This window comes from Leucoraja erinacea, chromosome 13 (genome assembly GCF_028641065.1).
Source record: "Leucoraja erinacea ecotype New England chromosome 13, Leri_hhj_1, whole genome shotgun sequence".
In the NCBI taxonomy this organism is placed as follows: domain Eukaryota; kingdom Metazoa; phylum Chordata; class Chondrichthyes; order Rajiformes; family Rajidae; genus Leucoraja; species Leucoraja erinaceus.
The window spans coordinates 15144443-15166836 of NC_073389.1; the positions used below are offsets into that span (position 1 = coordinate 15144443).

General features: G+C 42.8%; 1 protein-coding gene across 14 annotated transcripts in view; it reads left to right on the forward strand.

Annotated features, from left to right (window-relative positions):
• The window catches only part of dmd (dystrophin), a 1582845-nt gene that overhangs the window by 1461823 nt on the left and 98628 nt on the right, over positions 1–22394 (forward strand). For 13 of the 14 annotated variants that reach the window (XM_055644518.1, XM_055644513.1, XM_055644515.1 and 10 more), the window contains 3 exons: positions 9662–9723; positions 13016–13090; positions 18418–18619. In XM_055644518.1, the coding sequence (XP_055500493.1) occupies positions 9662–9723; positions 13016–13090; positions 18418–18619 (339 nt within the window). Of the gene's footprint in view, positions 1–8010; positions 8220–9661; positions 9724–13015; positions 13091–18417; positions 18620–22394 lie in introns of those variants that run through there. The other variant, XM_055644527.1, reaches the window with a different exon arrangement.

Sequence of the window (22394 nt, forward strand, 5' to 3'; positions counted from 1 at the left end):
TCGGGCCGGGACCCTTCAAAAAGGGTCTATCTTGTGTCTATCTTCAGTATATACCAGTTTCTGCAGTTCCTTCTACACATTGGAAATGTTCATGCTGTGCTCTATAAAGTAGTTAAAATCTGAGTTAAAGACTGTCTTTTTGCTTCTTGCCTTGATGTCTGGGGGAATTATTCAATGTGATTGGCTGCACTAACAGCTTGAAAACGTTACTGGTGTTTGATGCTTGAGGTCTCTTTTGAATGGACAGCTGACAGTAGCGAGTGTTGACAAGATACACGTTTGATCTTTGTGGAGAACTGCGCTCAAGCATGTCATTTCAACACTTCTTGCAAACTCCAGCATAATGTCACGTTAGTTGAAATAGAAAAAAATAAAGAGGAAATAAATGTTTGTATTGAGAGAGAGAAGGCGAGAATATGTCAAAGGAACTGCAGATGCTGGACACAAAATGCTGGGGTAACTCAGCGGGACACAAAGATCTTGACCTGAAACATCAACCATTCCCTTTCTCCAGAGATGCTGCCTGACCCATTGAGTTACTCCAGCATTTTATGTTTATCTTAGGAATATGTTGTTATTTCCATGGATGGAGAGCCGTGCATTATTCATTACAGTGAAAAATATCTTTGTAACAGACAAGTACCAGAGTTGATCATATTAGTGATAATTTGTAAACCATAAACTGAGGCAAACCAATCAATACATGAAGAATATTTATTGACAATGTCAGACATAGAGTTCAGTGACCAAAGGACTGGAGTAACTCAGCATCTCTGGAGATCATGGATAGGTGAAGTTTCGAGTCGAGACCCTTCTTCTGAACCAGCATCTGAAATTCTTTGTTTCCATGTAGAGTTAAGTGAGATACATAACGCTGTAAGATTTTTTAGCATCTCTTTTATTCAGCCAATCAAGTCAATTTACTCAGAAAGCATTCTATTTAAAGGTTAGAAGAAATAGAAAGTTCAGCTGTTTCTTATAATAGAATCGAGGCAAAATTTCTCCAGAAAAAAAAAGAGTGAATGAGGAATATGTAAATTACGCATTTCAGGTCAATCACAGTCACTTTCCGTAATGGTAATATCGATTGATTGATAGTAGAATTAATAAATCGGCTCCTTGCTGGCTGGTTAGTTCATTATCACTATATGCAGCCTAATAATTATGTTGTTAACAACTGTTTAATTGATAGGACTTAGTTTTAGAGGGTTACATTTTAATGATTATTTAATGTCTTAATGCAGCAATGTGAAACTCATAGGGAAGGTTAAGGTCACAAATTAGATTTTTGTAGCATTTGTATTCGTTTTATAGGAAGTGGGTGCCAGTGGTAAGGTCAGTAATAATAGACCACCCATCTCACTTGTCCTTGAGAAGATGGTGAATTTTTGGCTTCTTTATGGTAATCCCACTGATTGTCAGACTAAATATCCCAGGATTTAGACAAAGGAACAATGAATCATTAATGCCATCAGTATTGATAGCAATGTTCTTGACGGCTCCTCCTCCCATTTACTGGACAAACTAATTTGCCCCTCACCATTCACAGCTGGTTGTGACAGTGGTGAAAGGCTGAAATTCTGTGATATTTCATTGTCTATGGAGCCAATGTGATACATTTCAATTCAGGACCGTGTGTGACTTGAAAGTTTTAGGTTTAAGTTTATTATTGTCACAGTGTAAAGTTTTGTTTTGAACGTCATCTATTCAAATCAAATCAGATAATACTATACGTGATCCAATCAAACTAAGCTTGTGTACAATAGGTAGAACAAGTGGGATGATACAGAGTGCAGAATTCTCAGCATTGGTTCTGCAATAGTTCTCAGTATAGCAGTACACCAGTTCCACAGACAAACTCCAATGTCCAGAATGGGTTAAAGGTGAATCAGACAACACCCGCGCTTATGGAAGAACCAGTCAGAAGTCTGATAACAGAGGGAAAGAAGCTGTTCTTGAGTCTGGCAGTGCATGCTTCAAGCTTTGGTATCTTCTGTCTGATGGGAGCGAGGAGAGGAAAGAATGTCGGTAGTGGGCCGAGTCTTTGATTGAAGTTGGTTGCTTTTCTAAAGCAGCGTGAAGTGTAATTGGAGTGAATAGTGGCGAGTCTGCGCAGTTGTGGAGTTGGGTTACATTCACAACTCTCTGTCATTTCTTGCAATCTTGGCCAAAGCAATTCCCAAACCAAGCTGCAATGCAACCCAATGATTTGCTTTCGATGGTGCATCTGTAGAAGTTGGTAAGAGTCATTGGAAACATGCAGGGTTTCTCCGGCTCCTGAGGAAATGGAGGCATGGTGCGCTACCATGGCTGTCAATGGAACATCGTTAATAGTTTTATTGTCACAGATCCTCAATATCCACAGCATACCCATTAAATGCATTGGAAAAGTTAGGAAGGTTGGCTGCAAGATATGATTCTGTGAGTATGACCATATCTATAATTTGGTTAGTCTGAAGAACAATTCTCTCAATTTAGACACTGATTAAGACAATGCAAATCCACCTAGTCTGGGAATTATATTAGTGTGTCTGAATCCGATGCCAAGTTTGGGGTTACTATTTTCATGTGTACCAGGATACAATGAACAGCTTTGTTTTACACGTGATGCATTAAATCAGATAATACTATACATAAATGCAATCAAGCCAAACGCAAGTAAAATATGTAGAGCAAAGGAGAAAATGCAGAGTGTAGAATATAATTCTCAGCATTATAGCGGAGCAATGCCAGAAACAAGTCCAATGTCTGCAATGAGGTAGAGGAGAATCGGAATGTACTTTAGATAATGGAAGGACATTTCAGAAGCCTGATAACAGAGGGGAAGAAGCTGTTTTTGAGTCTGTTAGTGCACACTTTCTGCATTTTCTGTCCTATCTGAGCGAGGAGAAGAAATAATTATTGAGGTAGGAAAGGTCATTGATTATGATAGCTGCTTTCAGAAGACAGCATGAAGTGTAGATGAAGACAATGGTGGGGAGTCTGGTCTGTGCAATGAACTGGGCGATATCCACACTCTCTGCAATACCTTACTGTTTTGGGAAAAGCTGTTCGCAAACCAAGCTATGATTGAACCCGACATTATGTTTCGATTGTACGTCTGTAGAAGTTCATAAATGTCATTGGAGGCATGCCAAACTTCCTCAGCAACCTGAGAAAGTAGCAGCGTTGGTATGCCTTCTTGGGCACACAAAAAAACTGTTGTGATTGGGAGCAGTTTCTGACAGAAAAATATTTCCAGTTTTTGAGGCTTGCAGCAAATAAAGATTACGGATTTACAATTTTCAGGCTGCACAGGCATGCAGAAAGTGGGGCAAGTGCAGCAAAATTATTGATTCTGAATTAGCAAGAGACTTCACGGAATAACATCCCATGATAAATGCTTTTAATTTCACCACTTATTGGGTGACATGGAATTTTCTATCCAAATACCTATTTTGCACTTTACCATGTGGTTACAAACAATAATGGTTCAAAATCACTACATTGATTTTCGGAGACGCTGAGCAAGTAAAAGGCGCTTTGGAGATGCAAACTCTTCTTTCTTTCACATCAGCTTATCACAATGCTTCATTGATATAGGTCTGGCAGTATTTGCATGCATAGATGGTAGTCATTGAGGATTAAGCATGATAAACAATTAATTCAGTCACTCGATGGATATATAGAGTGTGGTAAGGGTGTAAACGATAAATGGATCAGAAACAGTATTACCTGTAGTTAGTTCAAAGATAGACACAAAAAGCTGGAGTAATATTGCGGATCATACTCTGCAGGTCAGACTCTGGAGAAAAGAAATAGGCGATGACCCGAAACGTTACTTATTCATTTTCTCCAGAGATGCTGTCTGCCCCGAGTCATGCGTCTATTTTTGGTTTAAACCAGCATCTGCAGTTCCTTCCTGTACAATAGTTTAGTTCAGATCATTTGCAAGAATCTGACTGGCAGAAACATTCTTCAAACTAGTAATGAGTGAGGATCCATTCCGTTGTCTTGCTCCTGGTCACATTTCTAGTGATAAGGTCATAAGTGATAGGAGAAGAATTAGGCCATTCAACCCATCAAGTCTACTTAGCCATACAATCATGGCTGATCTATCTCTCCCTCCTAACCCCATTCTCGTGCCTTCTCTCCATAACCCCTGACACCCATACTAGTCAAGAATATGTCTATTTCTGCCGTAAAAATATCCATTGACTTGACCTCCACAGCCTTCTGTGGCAAAGAATTCCACCATGATAAAAAAAAATGAGCAAGTGTAAATGTTGGCTCAAGATGCAATCAACCTTGGCTGTGATGTTTTGCATAGTCAATATTTATTTTCTTTGCTCAAGGCACATTGAATGTAGTTCATGGAACATCAAAGGTTTCTGTGACCTTGGAGGTGTAGCCAACATGAGTCTCAGAGGAAGATTCAATGAATGATCTTGCCTGGCTCAGAGGTGGATGGGTGACTAGTTTCAAATGCATAGATCGTATGATGTTTCTATAAGTAGAATTTTCCACACCCAGTACTAACTATGAATTGATTCCTTATTTGCAATCTGTGTGTTTGCAAAAAGAAGTTATTCCTGACCTCTGCATCCACACTGCAAGAAAATAATATTTTCAATATAGACACAAAATGCTGGAGTAATTCAGCGGGATAGGCTGCATCTCTGGATAAAAGGAATAATCAGTCTGAAGAAGGGTCTCGACCCAAAACGTCACCCATACCTTCTATCCAGAGATACTGCCTGGCCTGCTGAGTTACTCCAGCTTTTTGTGTCTATCTTGGGTGTAAACCAGCATCTGCAGTTCCCTCCTACACATATTTTCAATACGTGCCTTCAATTGGTTTTATAGGGGCAGATTCTTATCAGACACAAATCTCTTTCGCCAAAGGCAATTTTAAATGAAGCCTATTCAGCTGCAGGTTAATGACACAGTTTGGCCTGTTAGAAACATAAAAAACATAGAAAATAGGTGCAGGAGTAGGCCATTCAGCCCTTCAAGCCAGCACTGCCATTCAATATGGTCAGGGCTGATCATCCAAAATGGTCCTGCTTTTCCTGCATATCCCTTGATTCCATTAGCCCAAAGAGCTATATCTAACTCTCTCTTGAAAACATCCAGTGAATTGGTCTCCACTGCCTTCTGTGGCAGAGAATTTCACAGATTCACAACTGTCTGGGTGAACATTTTTTTCCTCATCTCAGTCGTAAATGGCCTACCCCTTATGCTTATACTGTGACCCCTGTATCTGGACAACCTCAACATCGGGAACATTTTTCCTGCATATAGCCTGTCCAATTCCTTAAGAATATATGTTTATTTTATGTGGTTTTATATCCTTCTGAATTCCAGTGAATACAAACCCAGTTGCCCCATTCTTCCATCATATGTCAGTCCTGTCTTCCGGGGAATTGACATGGCGAACCTGCGCTGCACTCCCTCAATAGTAAGAATGTCCTTCCTCAAATTAAGAGACCAAAACTGCACTCAATACTCCAGGTGTGGTCTCACCAGTGCCCTGTACAACTGCTGTAGGACCTCCTTGCAGTGATTTAACATTTAATTCCCTCGTTGAAATCATTAATATATATTGTAAATAACTGGGGTCCCAGCACTGAGCCTTGCGGCACCCCACTAGTCACTGCCTGCCATTCTGAAAAGGACCCGTTAATTCCTACTCTTTGCTTCCTGTCTGCCAACCAGTTATCTATCCTTGCCAATGCCCTACCCCCAATACCATGTGCTCTAACTTTCTACACTAATCTCTTGTGTGGGACCTTGTCAAAGGTTTTTTGAAAGTCCAAGTACAGGCGGTTCACATCAGCCTCCCCACCTGCCTATCAACATTGGAGATTAGTCCGAATGAGTATGAGGTGTTCTACTTTGTGGGGTCGAATATACTGGGAAAGTATATAGTTCATGTGAGGACTCTTAATAGAACTGATGCACAGAGGGATGTTGAAGACCAAGTCCAAAACTCCTTGAAAGTGGCACCACGAGTAGATTGTGGTAAAGAAGGCCTATGGTACACTTTGCTTTACTAGTTGGGACATCAGTCTCAAGAAGGGTGAAGGGTCTCGACCAAAAACATCACCTATTCCTTTTCTCCGGATATGCTGTCTGACCCGCTGAGTTACTTCATCTTTTTGTGTCTATAAGAGCCAGGAAGTCGTGTTGCAGCTTCAGAAAGCTTTTGTTCGGCAATGGTGTATTTGGAGTATTGAGAGTGGTTCTGGTTGCCCCCATTACAGGATGGATAAGGAGACTTTGGAGAAGGTGCAGAAGATGTTTATCAGAATGTCGCCTGAATTAGAGAGTGATAATTATTAGGAGAGGTTGGACAAACTTGGATTGTGTTCTCTGGAGCGTCAGAGATTGAGGGAAGACCTGATAGAAGTGCATCAATACTCATGAGAGGCATAGATATGGTACGGTCAGAAAATGTTTCCCAGGGTGGAAATATCAATGAGTAGAGGGCAGAGGGACAAAGTTTAACGGATATATACAGGGCAAGCATTTTGTACAGAGAGTGGTGGGTGCCTGAAACAGCATTTAAGAGGTTGTTAGATAGGCACGCGGAAATGGAGGGATATGGATTAGGTTCAGGTGGACAAGATTAACTTGGCATCTTATTCGCCACAGATATAGTGGGCCAAAAGGCCTGTTACTACGCTATACTGTTTTATAGTAAGGTATAGTCCTAACACTTTTCTTGGATCTTTTCTTTGTATTGTTATTCTAGTCATGTGGACATTTTTAGGCCAAACGGCTGCCAATCTGGTGTTAAACTTCAGGTGTCAACAAGCTGGAGCCCTTGCAGTCCGGTTACTGTAATTAATCATAGAAGCATTTGTGGAAACAAAAATCTTAAAAGACGAGAGTGGAAACAAAGAACTGCAGTTGCTGGTTAATACAGTGTGAATAAGAGTCTCGACCCGAAAGGTCACCCATTCCTCTCTCTAGAGATGCAGCCTGTCCCGCTGAGTTACTCCAGCATTTTGTGTCTATCTTTGGCGAGCAGGAACTTGTGGCACTGGGCTGTTGGCACTGAATGCCCATGGAGAGGTGGGCCGAGGGGCAGGTTTGTGAATGCCGCCTTGCCCCTACGTTCCTGCCATTGCACTGTACCGCCAGCTCCCCGAGTAGGGAGACAGTCGACAAGTCCAGTCACCGCGCTCCCTGCCCTTCTGGAGATCAATTGGCGGGTGCGAGAGTGGCAAGGTTAATCATCTCCACTGCCGGGCCCACTTTTTGATCGGAACTCATGCACTGGGGATCGTCAGGGAATGAAATAAAACGCTGGGGGAACCAGGGAGTTTCGGATGTCGCTTTACATGTAACCCCACGCTGGTTGCTGATATTCAATTGTAAATGCATTTCTTGATCATCCCACTCCCGCAACGAGTTTTATTGTAAAGGTTGTAGGCTCCAGTGATCTGTAGCGGCGAGCTTGGGCAAAGGTCCTCGGGTGTAGGGTTGCCGGCGCTGGGGAATTGTTCACCTGTTCTGGGTGCACTCGCTGCCCTTGCACGTTGCCGCGATTCGCCAGCAGGGGAAAGGGGTCGGCAATGCATAGCATTAGCATCTCACTCGCTGCAAGATTTGCAGTTATAGAATGATACAGTGTGAAAACATGCCCTTCGGCCCAACTTGCCCGCACCGGCCAACATGTCCCAGCTGCATTCGTCCCAACTGCCCACGTTTGGCCCATATCCCTCCAAACCTGTCCTATACGGTATACCCATGTACCTGTCTAACTGTTCCTTAAACATTGGGATAGTCCCTGCCTCAACTACCTCCTCTGACAGCTTGTTCCATACACCCACCACCCTTGGTGTGAATTGCATTGTGTGTGTAAAGGATAGTATAGACATGTTTTTAAAACCTGGCATATGTAGCACGTACGTACTCTGTCTCCTCCCCGAAGCGAGCGGATTGACTGGGTTTGCAGCGCGTTAGCTGGTTGCTGAGAGGAGGTTTCACGCCGGCAAGTACCTCCCCGTCTGATCTCCAGCGTTCCCTCCCACCCTTCCCATGTGTGTGAGCGGCACGCCTGGAGTTCTTCAGCTCTTTGCTTTCTTGTTGTTTGTTGCCACTTGTGCGGCGTGGCTGCATTTCTTATTTTACTGGCGTTTGGGAGAAATTTAACCCCGTCTAAAACAAGACGCCGTGTCGCTGGAACTAAGCGCTATCACATCAGCAAAGATGAGGGAGCATCTGAGAGGGTAGGTGGTGGACGGGGAATCACAGCCGTGGCTGTAACTGGCGCGACCCACTCGGAGAAAGTCGCTGCCTTGTTTCTTGTTTGAAGGATGAGGCTCAGGGTTGTCGGTGTGATCCTTGCGGATGTCGGGAGGGAGGGAAGACGGGGTAAGCAAGGCCGCGGAGATGCCGGACAATGGGATACTTGTGCGATGTGGAGCGGCCGCAGGGACAGGTGCTTGGAAAGTTGCACTAAGCGAGAGCGTTTTGACTCTTTACCCCACCATCCTCCTCCCGGCCGCAGGCCACACAGGGGAGACTTCTTCCTCTCGTTTCAAAATGACAGGTGAAGGGAGCCGACCAGAAGAGTTTAGAATGACCCCAGCGGTGGGGGGGATTAATGCTAGAGACCGATTGAGTTAACGCTGCCCTGACCCGGTCTGCAAGTGTAATGGCAACAAAGAAGTTATTGAACTGGGGACGGAACAGCAATGGGGGTGGATTGCATTAGTCGGCGGGCGAGCACACCGGGACACGCACTGGTTGCTTTTGAAGGAGTGATACACACACACTCCGGAACACCAGGGGAATTTAACTGAACTTTGAATAAGATAAATCATTTTGTTTGCTAACTGTTTGTGGCGTTCCATTACTAACCAGAGGTGTGAATTAATCCAGTTTTAAACGTGTCGGTGAAAAAAACTTTCATTTTCAGCAGTGTTTTTTTGTGTGGCCGGTTACTGATAGACCCCGGCGACCACCAGCCCGTGTTTCTGCTCCCACTCCCCTCCTGAGCGGAAGCTGTTGTGTTTACAAGTGGATCTGGGAGCCCAAAGGAGTGCTGAACAGGGAGATCCCTATAATGACTTCACCCCAGTGCCCTTCTCTCCACCTCCAGTTTACCATTATAAGCAGCTCTGACAAATGATTGGGAATCGCACAAAAGATAGAAGGGGTAAAAAAAAAACTCGCCCGGAGCCAGTTTCTGATATCCGCCTCCCTCGCTGTTATTTTTGTCTTGCTCGCCCTTCTGTATTTCCTTGTGTAAATTGATGGCCATCCCCTCGTGTAAGGTTGAGAAGAGAGAAAAAAAAATCCTGCAATATTTGTTTAGGTCAAGGCAAATACCTGCAGCCTACATGTAGTGTGAATACAAAATAAGACTGGGCCAGTAATCGAGCATGCTGCTTGTTTCAAAAATATCCAGTCATCTAATTGTTCTGTAAACTTATCCTGAGTACAATTTGTGAGCGAAAAGGGACAAAGTCGACCGCTGTGCGTCTCCCCACCCCCTCTTTCCCTGAACTTCCCACATTAGTTAATCACCAATCAGGGGATGAAAACGCCAAGCAGAAGAAATATTTGGAAGGTTAAGCGCTCATTATGAGAGGCAACCTCGTTTATCTGTTTCAGGTTCAGCTAATTCCCATTCTCTCCCCCTCTTCCCTTCCTGTCTCTCTTTCAGCCACCAAACCCAGACCACCTGCTGGGATCACCCCAAGATGACGGAGCTGTACCAGTCACTCGGTAAGAAACCGCTTGAATGCATTGTTTGAATAAAGTGCCACCGCCAATTTATTTGCTTTGTTAAAAAGAGGAAGCATTTGGAGAGAGAGTAAAAAAAATAATTGAATGCTCTTGGGAGACACGCCATGATTTCAGCTGCTCAGCAGTTAATAAGGTTAGCTGAATTAAACCATTTTCAAAAATAACCCACCTGAGATATTGCAATGGAAAAAAATGATTGGTATTCCAAAATTCTGCAGGGATCTTTGTTATCATCTACTCCAGCAGTGCAATTAAAGGCTTTAATATTTGTCACTGAATGATTTCTTATGAAAGCATTTAATGAGGCATTTTTCATTGTGGTGTAGTTATTCACAGCACATATCTCTGGGTCTCCAAAGATTCTATTTGAACCCAGACTATTATTTATATGGGGCTCATTTCACTGGGGGCATTGTAGGATATCCTTATTCACACCTCACAGGCCTCAGCAGCTTTCACTGGGAAAGTGTGTACTATAGATGGTTGGGTACAAAGACAAAAATATCCCCTCTGTTATTTACCATATATTGTTACTTGCATTGGCCGTTTTTGTTTGATATTTGGCTCAACAACGTCTGCATGTTAACTTATTTAGGCAGTGAAATGAAGCAATATTAAATAAAAGTGGTCATAATATATGTTATACCGTCCTGCAAATCGTGCTGCTGATTTGACGGAATTCATTCTTACCTGGGATTAAGAGTGACTTTTGTGGAATTAGACTTGTGGGTTATGTTGTGGAACAAAGATGCATCAGAACTTTGCTTGTCAGAATACAGGGGATTCCTGGCCAGGACGAAGATATATATATATAAAGTGCAATTCACCAAAATACAGTAGAGTATTTACTGTGCTTTTGTCTTTCGAAATGAAAGGAATGAGAGAAATGCATATGAACATATCAACATCGGTGCTTGATGTAGCTTTTTCCCGTAGATATTCTGACAGATAAGCAGAAAAACAGATAATAGAAACAACTAAGTATTTTGAGCAATGCGTAGGATTTTGGCTCACGATCATCATCAAATGCTCGTGCCACGAGTTCACTTTTATCGCTGGTTAATTGGATAGTAATGAGTTGACAGTGTTCGTACTTATCCAGATATAATCATCAACACAATGAGCAGTGATTTCAAATAAAATCTTTCCATCTAATGAGATTATAATAAGTAAAATTGAAATTATTATAAACATTTTATATTATTAATCTAGGCCACTCTAAGGGGTAACATGGTTATTTTAAAAATATCATTATCATGTCGGCACTGAAAGTTTTGTAATCAACTGCAGGTTTTCAATTTCACCCATTCATCAAAGCCTAAGATCAGAATAATTGAAATGCATGATTTTCATTGTTTGCAATGACGTGCTTAATTTTGTAGAACCAGTACTGCTCCAATATGACAAATATTAATGACTTTATGTGACCTTATAATACATTTAATTTTCTTCGATCTGCTCTATTTTAATTGTTGATAAGTCAAAATAAATTTCCGAGCATGAAGTGCCTCATACAATGAAAAATGCTAATTGAAGATCTAACAAATTCTGTGTTAGAATTAAATATTTATCTAAAACTAGACTAAGCTTCACACGGGAGGGCTGGTCCCCCAACGCAATATTCCACTAATTCCAATATTGCTGGCCTGGGAGGGGGGGCTTTCTGGAGCGCTAGCATGGTGTTGTGGGCCGAAGGGACTGGTTTCCACAGGGCTACTATGGACATTGTGGGCCAAATGGATTCTTGGGCTGGCAGCTCAGTCACTGAGACCATGCACACACTCACTCGCACACTCACTCACACTCACTTCTCTCTCTCTCACACACTCACTCACTCACCAACCATATATATGGCAGTAAACTTTCTTGAATACTCGCACAGCTGAGAGCGGCCTCTCCACTTTGGGGCTTCCGCAGTCAGCGGCACTTCCGCAATCAGCGTGACCTCTGCACTTACTGGAAATTACGCAATCAGAGCGACCTCTGCACTCACTGGACATTAGGCAATCAGCGCGACCTGTCCACTAAGCGGGTCACGAATTGAGCGGGACTTTTGAACCAAACACAGTGGGATCCAATAAAGCATTTATTCCTTCCAAACACAGTTGAACCTAATAAAGCATATTGCAGTTTCAAGCACAGGCAGGGCAGCAGGCCAAACAACTCATGGCATTGTCATTAAGGGCAAACAAATCATTTATTGCAAGTACATTGCAGATTCATAGTTCAGTTGATTTACAGCTTAGAATGATAGTTGTAGCCTCGCAGTCGCAGATCTTGCAGAGTGACTGAGTCACATCCAGGCATCCAGGGTTTTATAGTCCTGCACACTAACACTATCCTACACACACTAGGGACAATTTTTACCAAGCCAATTAGCCTCCAAACCTGTACGTCTTTGGAGCGTGGGAGGAAACAGGATCTCCTGTGGTAAACCCACGCACGTCACGGGGAGAACGTACAAACTCCGTACAGACAGTGCCCGTAGTCAGGATCGAACCCTGGTCTCTGGCACTGTAAAGCAACATCTCCATCTCTGCGCCACCGTGCCACATATAAGTATATCTACTTGGAAGTTGGTAAAGTGAACTTTCTAAGCAAATTCCATTTGACGCATATAATAAAATTAAAATTCCAATGAATACATTATTAATTCTCCTCTGAAGATTTTACGTTAAGATTGTTTGTTGAAAGCTCTCTTAGGATATACATGATTTGTTATCCTGTCACAGAGCACGGGACCTGCACACTCCACTGAGAAGGAAAGAGGTAGCTAAATGAATTCCATTGTTCCTATAAACTTCACTAAATGTAGTTGATGGCGGTCATAACCATCTTTCATTATTCAAAACATAAATCTGTTTGGAATTAACTTGTCACAATGTGCAGGTTCAATTATACTCAAATCCTTAAATTAGGGTATTCAAAGCTTTGTGAAAGTACTTCAATGCCTTGTGAACATTATTCCTCCACTATTTTACTGAAGTTGGCCCATTGATTGATTGTCCCAAATAATGTAACAGTAAAGAGTTTAAAAGAAATGTATCAAATGCTAAAGGTTGATAATCACTGGCATGGTTTCAGGCCCATGTCTCTATTTTGAGGTGTACAATAATGCCACTTTCATGGCTTGGTGAGTTGTGATTACAAAGTAGTGTCCATGTAGAGATGCAAATGCTTGAGGCCTGCAAATGTTACCTCTTGATGTGGTGCAGTGAAGCAAGGTTCCTGTTCATTCCCTTGAACATAATGTGCTTTCTTTCTTCTGCAGCTGATCTAAATAACGTCAGGTTTTCTGCATACAGAACTGCCATGAAACTACGAAGACTGCAGAAAGCTCTTTGCTGTAAGTGTTATCTTAATTTCTTCTTTTGGTTTCTTTTGTGCCACCCATGTTTAGAAATATTGGGGCAGTGGAAGTCCATTTAATCCTTCCACTCTGTTGGAATGTAGAACAGTACAGAATAGGCCCTGTGGCCCACAATATCCCTGCTGAATGTAATGCCAAATTCAACTAATCTTCTCTGCCTGCACATGGTCTATATTCCTCCTAACCCTGCATAATATCCATGTGTATCCTTTTCTGCAACTTGCAACATGATCTAACCCCATCAACCTACCTTTGCCCCATTTAACTCTAGTTGATAGAAATCTGTTAACCTCAAACATTTCCAACACTCAGACATAATTCCAAATTTCTGCCACCCTTTATTTCCTAGTTTTTCTCCTTAAATTCTGCCTCAACATTTATTCAGTCCTTCTTTCTAAGATTACACAATCAAAAGAAACAATTTGTATTGATCTGCTCTGGTAGCTCTCTTTCATATCTTGAAATCTATACATAACTAGAACTCTCATCTTGTTATCTTCTGGTTTGCATTGTTTTTACATTTGCGGAAAAAACGGTACACGATAGCACCACAATTTTTTTTGCTGCCTTACTCAATGTTGTCCTGTGCTGCAAATACACCACGTTTTGTTCCGATCGGTGGTATATTTTAAAAGTTATTAAGGATTAAAAATATTTTAAACCGCGCATGCGCAAATTGGTCTCTCCTGTCTGTCACGGCCGGTATGGCGATACCTCTTCCTGCACCGCCGCTGCACTGATTGGCCATCTCCTCTGTCAGTCACCGGCCACGGCCCGCCTCCCTGCCGGCGCCTACCTTACTGCCGGCGTGGCCTTCCTGCCAGGGATTCCGAGGCCTGGGATCTGAGCCTGGCTCTGAGGGCACCAACGGCTGATGCTCCTCTGGGACATGCAAGAAGGGAGAGGAGCGGCAACCTCGAGATCCTGGGGAGGTGAGTAGGGAGAGGGAGGGGAAAGTGGGGCAGGGGGGGGGGGGGGGGGGTAGAGCGGGAGGTGGGCAGTAGGGAGGGGAGAGGAGTTTTAGAGGGAGTGACTGAGGATAATAATAATAATAATAACTTTATTTGTGAAGCACCTTAAAAACAACCAAAGCTGACCATAATAAAGTGCTGTTAGGATAGGGGAAAGGAGAGGTGAGGGAGGGATTGGGGGAGGGTAGGAGGAGAAGGGAAAGGAGAGGGAGGAGGTGATGAGGGAGAGTGGGGGAGGAGAGGGAAGTGGGTGAGGTAGAGGGTGGGGAATAGGGGGGAGGGGATGGCAGTGAGGAGGGATAGGGGAGGTGAGGGACATGAGGGGGTAAGGAGAGGAGTTATGGAGGGAGTGACTGAGGGAGGAGGGAGGGATTGGGGAAGAGAGGGGAAAGATGAGGGAGGGTGAAGAGGAGGGTATGGAGCGCTGGGAGATGAGGGGAAATGAGCTGCGCCTGCCCAGTTGGGGGCTATGGGTGAGTGGTGGAATAGTACGTTGGGGGAATGGATTGTGTTGGGCTACCAGGCCTCCCGTGTGACAGGGACCCAACGGGTCCCACTTTGTTTAGTCTTTGTATAAATGGCACCTTTATCTACATGCCAGAGTAAAGAGCCTTAGCGTCTTCACATTCCTTATAATTTAATCCTTGCAGATAGGGTATTGTTCAGATAAATACATAATGCACTCCCAAGATTCCCAACTGCTTTCCACACCTGATTGAGTAATTGCAGATAGAGGTACAGAGACTTAGTGTTGGGACTAAGTATTCAAACTGTATTCCAGGGCTAATCACAGCTTTGTACTGATGTGAAATGACTTCCAATTCACTATTTTTTTGCAATTCAGCAGACTCTGTTCTGGGCCGTTCCACAACAAAGACCCTATTTATGTGGCCAGGTGATTAACTTCACTCTGCCCTCAGAAATAACATATAGTTGTGATGGGGGGGGAAGGGGGAGGTAGCACCACTTTCAGGCCCACAAGTGCCTTGGACTCACTCCAAATCTGACTATGTACATTAAATATGTATAATGTATGAATGGAAAGTGTTGAAGAGATATGGACTATAATTTCAAACGTTGGCAGCTTCCTTCTCTTGGCAAATATGTTTTGCTCTTTTTAATACATTTTCTATCTAATTATTATACCCAGTAAAGCTTTAGAGCCCGGGGTCTATTGTTTAAAAAAATCGATCACTTTACTAGATGTTAAAAGATATTAAAAACTCAGTGACAGTTTTGCTTGCTGTAACTTTGAGTACAATTCCTTCAGTTGCTAATCATTTTTAGATTTACACTAAAGTCATTTGCTTCACCTGCACTGTTTGTAGAATGATGGTTTCTCTGATGATAACAGTGTGGAGGAATGAGATCTTTCAATGTAGTTATTGGATCAAGTATAGTGTTGCAGATTGATGGAAGCCCCACGTTGTTGTACAACAATCAATAATTATAGAAGAGGTATTAGTATCCCGCTCAATGGTGTCGAACCCTGCATGAGTTTTGGGAGTGTTTCATGTTATGTGTACAATAACATACTCTGAACATCTCTCCCTGAAGGAGCATGGTTAGGAATATACTTCTCTTTATTACTGATGATAAAGGTGTTCGGTTGAGAGTTGGTGAATAAGAATTGCAGTGCGATCACTTTTTTTTTTTTTTTTTTTTTTTTGCAACTCCCCAAAAACGTGGAAATACAATTTTTGTAATTACATCTTTGGAGTTGGTTTGACTGTGCTAAAAAATGTTGCAAAATCCTCAAAAGAAAGCATCCATGTCCTTTGTGACTACAAGGGCTTCAATTTCTTTGAAGATTTAAAATATCTTTGAAAATACAATGACCACTTCCCCAAGAGAAGTCAGATTTGACCGTGTATGTATTTTCAAGTAATCGTTTATGTCTTGACCTTTGACCTATTTAGACCAAAGCTTTTTCTCTAATTAAACTACTTGAAGGAATCAATTAATGCTGTTCGATTTTAATCCCCTGGGGGCTTCCACTATCACTTGTGAGTCCATAGTCTTGTGCTCCTCTTACATTTCCAGTTTCACTTAATGAATTGATGGTCGGAGAACTGTGCTTCCCAGTCCCTTGTGGAAACTATCTAACAAATGGCTTTGTTGACTGCCAATGTCTGCCAAGACATGCAGCTTTGTACGCTTAAATCAGTTTTGGCTGCAAATTAATGCAGTTGACCTTTTTGGAGAAGAAGGTTTGGGAAGGTGATGCAACCAATTAACTACAGTTCACTTGAAGCTGGTCGCTCCTAATTTATATCTGTTGAAGAAACACAAAATATCCAATAATTTGGCAACAATGTGCACATCTGAATGACTCAATTTCCAAGCTTTGTCCTTGATTTAAACATGAATCATTTAGTTACAATGCTGCAAAGTGCATTAGCACTGGAAAACTTGCCCCTCAAGTCAATAGCACAAGAGAATAGCAGGATTACATCTCCAGGTCCCTCACCACTGCATAGGATCATGGCTGATCTGCCCCAGGCTACAACTATTCTGTGCTAGTTCCCCATAACTACTGCTAGTTCCCCATAACTACTGCTTCTTTGAACAAGTATATTGCAGTGTTGTATTATTTCCTTTCCTGCGAGCACTTTAATGCCATACAAGTTTTGTTATTTACTTATAAAATATAATGATAGGTCCATCTGATCTCCACACGCCGTTGTGCTTCATGAGAAATTACCGTCTTTTCTGGCAATGAAGACAACGCCTGCGTTGAAGACGCACCCCCAGTAGTTACCCACCAACCACAACCTCCACCGGTTGCTCCTGTGCCGAAGGACACCATGGCTGGCTGGCCGGCAGAAGGCGCTGAGGTGGCAGCTGGTTCCGCTGTCCGGTCCCGGCGGCCGCTCGCAGCCACCCGAGCGAGTTGCTGGCATGATCCCCTGACCCCCTCCTTCTCAACGCTCCTGCCCTCCCCGCAACTTTACCCCTGGCAGCCCAGACAAGTTTGCTACTTTGTGCTGATCGTGGCCCGACTCCCCACACGCTGTGAAAGGAACTCTTCCGTCCCCCCCCCTCCCCTTTTTTAAAATCATCTGCCAGCAATGAGGGATAGACTTGGCTATTGTTCTTGATGTTGCTGTACTGAGGGATAGCCAAGTCTATCTTTCTTGACTAAGAATCTAACCTTCAGCCTGCAAGGTGCAGGTAAATTTTCGGGCCTTATTTTACGGTGAAAAATAGCGTCTTCATTGCCGAGAAATACGGTAGTTGATTGTGCTATGTCCTTATGGCAGGATTTATTATTAACAATTATTATAATTACACTCTGTTAACAACTTTGGGTAGATCTCAATGGCAGTGTTTTATAGTTGAGTGCAAGATCCTGGCGCTGGGTGGTATGTGGTAAGATTGTAGAATAGGAGAGAAATAAATTAGTTCCACCAGAGGCATAGTGGGCATCATCTTTACCTTCCAAGAACCTGCTGGGAGCAGCACAAGTCATAAAACATGACCTTCAATCTTGCCTTTGACTCCATCAAATAGATAAAATGTGGAATATTTTACACTTGGTGATGATGTCGCTGAAGACTTACACCTAGTTCACCAAGAACTACTAGATCTCACGGTTTTAATTCTCCTTCCCATTCCCATACTGACCATTTTGTCCTGGGCTGCCTCTAGTTCCAGAGTGAGTACAGGCACCTCGTATTCCGCTTGGGTTGCTTGCAACCGAGTGGTATGAACATTGAATCTCCAATTTTAGGTAACTAATCTACAACCCTCCTCTCTTCCCTGTGCCTTCCCTGGCAAGAGGAATGTACTGCCTCTCATACTCCGCACCACACCTGTTCCCAACTGTGGTTGAGACTGATGTTGGCCTCGCTCAGTAGCTGTTTCAGAACCCACAAAACTGGAGGGAATGCGAGCCATTCTTGATCCCAACGGACTGGCAATGAAGTAGAAATTACTTGCGGTGATATTTTGTTAATTGAGTTGCATGCAGTGCCTGTTTTTGGAGCTGGGTGTCCTGCCAATATTCACAACCTATGATTCCTCCTTCTGAATGTCGCAATCTGCGTTTGTACACGTTCCTGTATTATATTATTCAAATATAATTTTTAAAAAAGAGCTTGTATGCCGATCCTTCTGTTCCCTCATTATTGCGAGTTGGCAAGATTGAATACAATATTCATGCTGAGCACTTTTATGCTGGCTCACGTTGTGTTACAAGGCAGATGCATTCGGTAAATTTGCATAAAAGTAATGCCACCTCACTGAGCCTGGCATTTGGGAATGCTATTTTATAATTGTTCTTAAATATCCAGTGTGATTTCAATATGTATCCCGTCCGTTTCTCTGCAGTGGATCTTCTCTCCTTGCCAAGTGCTTGTGAGGCCTTTGACCAGCACAATTTGAAGCAAAATGATCAACTGATGGATATTCTGGAAATAATCAACTGCTTGACTTCAATCTATGATCGTCTGGAGCAGGAACACAGCAACCTTGTCAATGTGCCTCTTTGCGTAGACATGTGTCTTAACTGGCTCCTCAATGTTTATGACACGTAAGTATTGCATTGAACAGCGAATGGCTCAAACATATAAAAGGCAGAAGAAAAGTGCTGTGGGGGTTGGAGTTTTGTCGGAATAATCGTCGATGCAATAACGGCTGCATGTTTTACTCCTCCTGCTACTTGGTACCATTGACTTCAACAGAACCCACTAAATTATCTTTTGTGCATAAGACCAGCCATGAATCTGACTTTGTTTCTGAAAACATACTCATGGTGGAGGATGTGCTGTTTAATGATGCATTGATTTAATTAAACTCAGCTGTAAAGTAATCTGACATAATTTTTCTGAAAACAACCTGGCTTACGAATGTTAATAGAGTATTGCTATTTAAAATTCCCAAGATTACCGAGAAGCTGTTGTTAAAAAATGCACTAAAAGATTTTGACTGTGGGGCAAATAATTGGCAAACATTCTATTTGCATTTGTTGGCATTCACGTGTTATGGGGTGCTAATTCATCTCTGCTTTGTGCAGGATATGAGCAATGTATTAGCCTTTGCTGATTGAAGTTATTTTCCATGGATTCCAATGGAAGCAAATTGCAGCAAAGGACTTCAATATTTTTTTTGACAAACAGATACAGGATGAATTTCTAGTCCATGATTCTTGCACAAGTGGTCACCTGATTTTTATTTTGCTACCTGGAAAAGCAGTTTTCATGAAAAAAATTATATCTCTTCAGGCTTAAGTCAGGGTTTATGGGGAAAAGGCAGGAAGGAGATTGGGGTTAGGAGGGAGAGATAGATCAGCCATGACTGAATGGCAGAATCGACTTGATGGGCCGAATGGCCCAATTCTGCTCCGATTCCTTATGACCTTAAGTACCTGCTGGGGAACAGTGATTCTCAGGGTTATTGTGCAATTTCTCAGTGTTGTAAGGTGGAAGATTATTGAGCTTCCAATTTATTTGGAGTCTAATCTGGTGTGCCATTGAGATGGGGAGTAAAGGCTGGGGTGCAGGATAGAGCTGGAGCAGACCATACCTGGGCAATACATGCTCCTCCTCACCACAACTGCAGAACAATTCCCAGCAATGGTAATCGGTGCTTGGATATTTGATTGCCCCCTTGGCTTCAACCTGCCAAGTCAGGCAGAATAAGTTAGTGGCTAAAAATAATGAGGGGAGACCTATTCTAAAAAGATCACCCCACAAAAACGCTACTATCTTTCAGAATTTACATTTGGGCACTAACCAATAGCTCAGGGTAGGACTAATTATCTTATATTTTTCCTTGTTTCATCTGCTTAATAACTTTCTAATAGAAACACTGCTCAATTGCAGACTGGAGACACTAAAGGGTGTGAATTCGCTGCGTTAAGGCAGGTTTGTAAGCATGAGCAGATTGTTACTTAAAACTCTTAGCATCATATCACTAATTGGTTGTTCAGAGACCCACACATCATCACATAATTGGTTATATTAAAGATATAAGTACTGCTGAGTGGAATAGGTTTATCTGTGGTCGTAATTTAATTTGAAACTACGAGTTGGTTCATGGTATCCAAGAGCAAATTTGTGTAGGAAAGAACTGCAGACGCTGGTTTAAACCGAAGATACACACAAAATGCTGGAGTATCTCAGCGGGACAGGCAGCATCTCTGGAGAGAAAGAATGCGTGAAAATTTGTGCTTTGTTTATATAACCTGAGGGTTCAACTACCAAAGAGATGTGAATTGCAATGTTTTGTATCGGTGATGTTCGATTGTCATCAAAAGGCACAGTGTAATGTTTAGCAGCAGCCTTGCTCCTTTAACCAGGGAATGGAATACTGAAGGAGGAACCAGTGATACTTTGGTTTTCAATTTTTGTGTAAATTAAGAATGTTTTGTGCTGTTGTACCCATTCCAGGAGTTGATTGCCTGCCCTGAGAGTGTGCATAATGGAGACATTGCATTCTGATGGAGCGAGGAAACTGCAATTGTTGATAATACATTATATGCTTGGCTGAGATGCTGGCAATACCCACACAGTTTTAAATTCAAATTTATCGCCAATGTGCAGATGGTTTCATTCCTTGCCCCTTTATTGCAAACTCTTGTTGTTGAGCAAAGTAACCATATTGAGATGCTTGCTGCGGAGCTGAACTCCCAGAAAATATGTGTCCTAGAGAATTGGAAGTCATCTGTTTCTGAGTTGATCAATATCGAACCATTTGCCGAAATAAAGCTGAAGCTTAAATGAAAAGAAAGTGGTTTTAATGTGATTTTTACCCTTTTGGCTCCAACAGTTCTGGATGTAGATTTATATTCCAAATTTGCCCAGAGAAGGCAATCAGTTGTGAATTTTGACAGCACTAATAAAGGCTATTCAACTGTAGGAGCAGTAGCACTGAGTCCAGTTTTGTCCGTGCACAAGTCATTCCAAGTAGAACAGGTAAGATAAATTTGTGTTGAGGGACATAGGGTTGGATATGATGGGCTGAAGGAACCATTTCTGTGCTGTGCGACTCGACGATTTTAAATGGCCCTTGGCAGACGTTTTTTGCGGTCGGCAGTCATGCGGTGAAAATGTCATCTCTTCCCAATGCTTGGAAGATGAGAAATTGAACATAGAGTTGTCTGCATCTTGCGGTTCAGTGGTATATCACATCATACCAGTACGAGTACAAGTATGTATACAACACTATCTATTCCTTGTGGTAGGAATAGATTGGGTAAATGCACAGTGTATTTTACCCCGAGCAGGGGGAATGAAGAACCAGAGTACATAGGTTTAAGGTCAGGGGGAAAGATTAAGGAACCGGAGTGGCAACTTTTGTTACACGAAGGGTGGTAGGTACCAAAGATCGTAGAGGGACAAGATAGACCACTCCTCGAAAAACGCGTAGTATGACGTGTGTGACCGTCGACGCCATATTGTTAAGCATTTATTGGGCTGTAATGGCGTCCTCAGCTAAATCTACATCTCACTGCTCCGCTATCAAGTATTCTAATCGTAAATCTAAACGACCCAACCTGTCATTCTTTAGGTTCCCCAATAAAAAAGAAAGGTGAGAAAATATTTTTATTATTTTCAGTCGATATTCTGTCGTGAAAATGGTATTTTCTGTTCTCCCATCAACAGCCATTGGGAAACATTAGTCGGTACATTAGAAAGTTCTTAGACTTATTTTTAATAGTTCTTTACTCACCACAATAATAAAGACAATTTTAACACTTCTGTACGTTTTTGGTTTTGTTTTGTAAGGGATTAGTCTGCACAATATGGCCCGCGGACACATTAGGTCCAGTGACCAGGAGATTTTTCGAGTCCGAGAATGGGCGGCTGTTACCCATTATATTCCTCGAACATAGGGACATAGCAAACAACACTCACATACATACAAGACATCACAAGCCCGCCGTGAAGAAGGGTGCAATCAAATATTATATAACTCTGCTCTATCATCTTTGGGTGCAATGGTGGGTCGGGGGGTTCGGTGGCGGCGGCCGCAATCAAAGATACTAGTGGAGCTCTGCTCTATAATCTTTGGTCGGAATGGGACGGCTGCGCGTTATAATGTGCTATCGTTCCACTCTCCCTCTCCCCCTTCTCCCTCTCCCCCTTGTCCCTGTCCCCTTCTCCCTCCCCCCTTCTCCCTGTCCCCCCCCTTCTTCTCCCTCCCCCTTCTCCCTCCCCCCCCTTCTCCCTCTCCCCCCTTGTCCCTGTCCCCCTTCTCCCTGTCCCCCTTCTTCTCCCTCTCTCCCCTTCTCCCTCTCCCCCCTTCTCCCTCTCTTTCGATCTCTCTCTCCCCTCCTCCTCTCGATCTCTCGCTCCCCTCTCTTC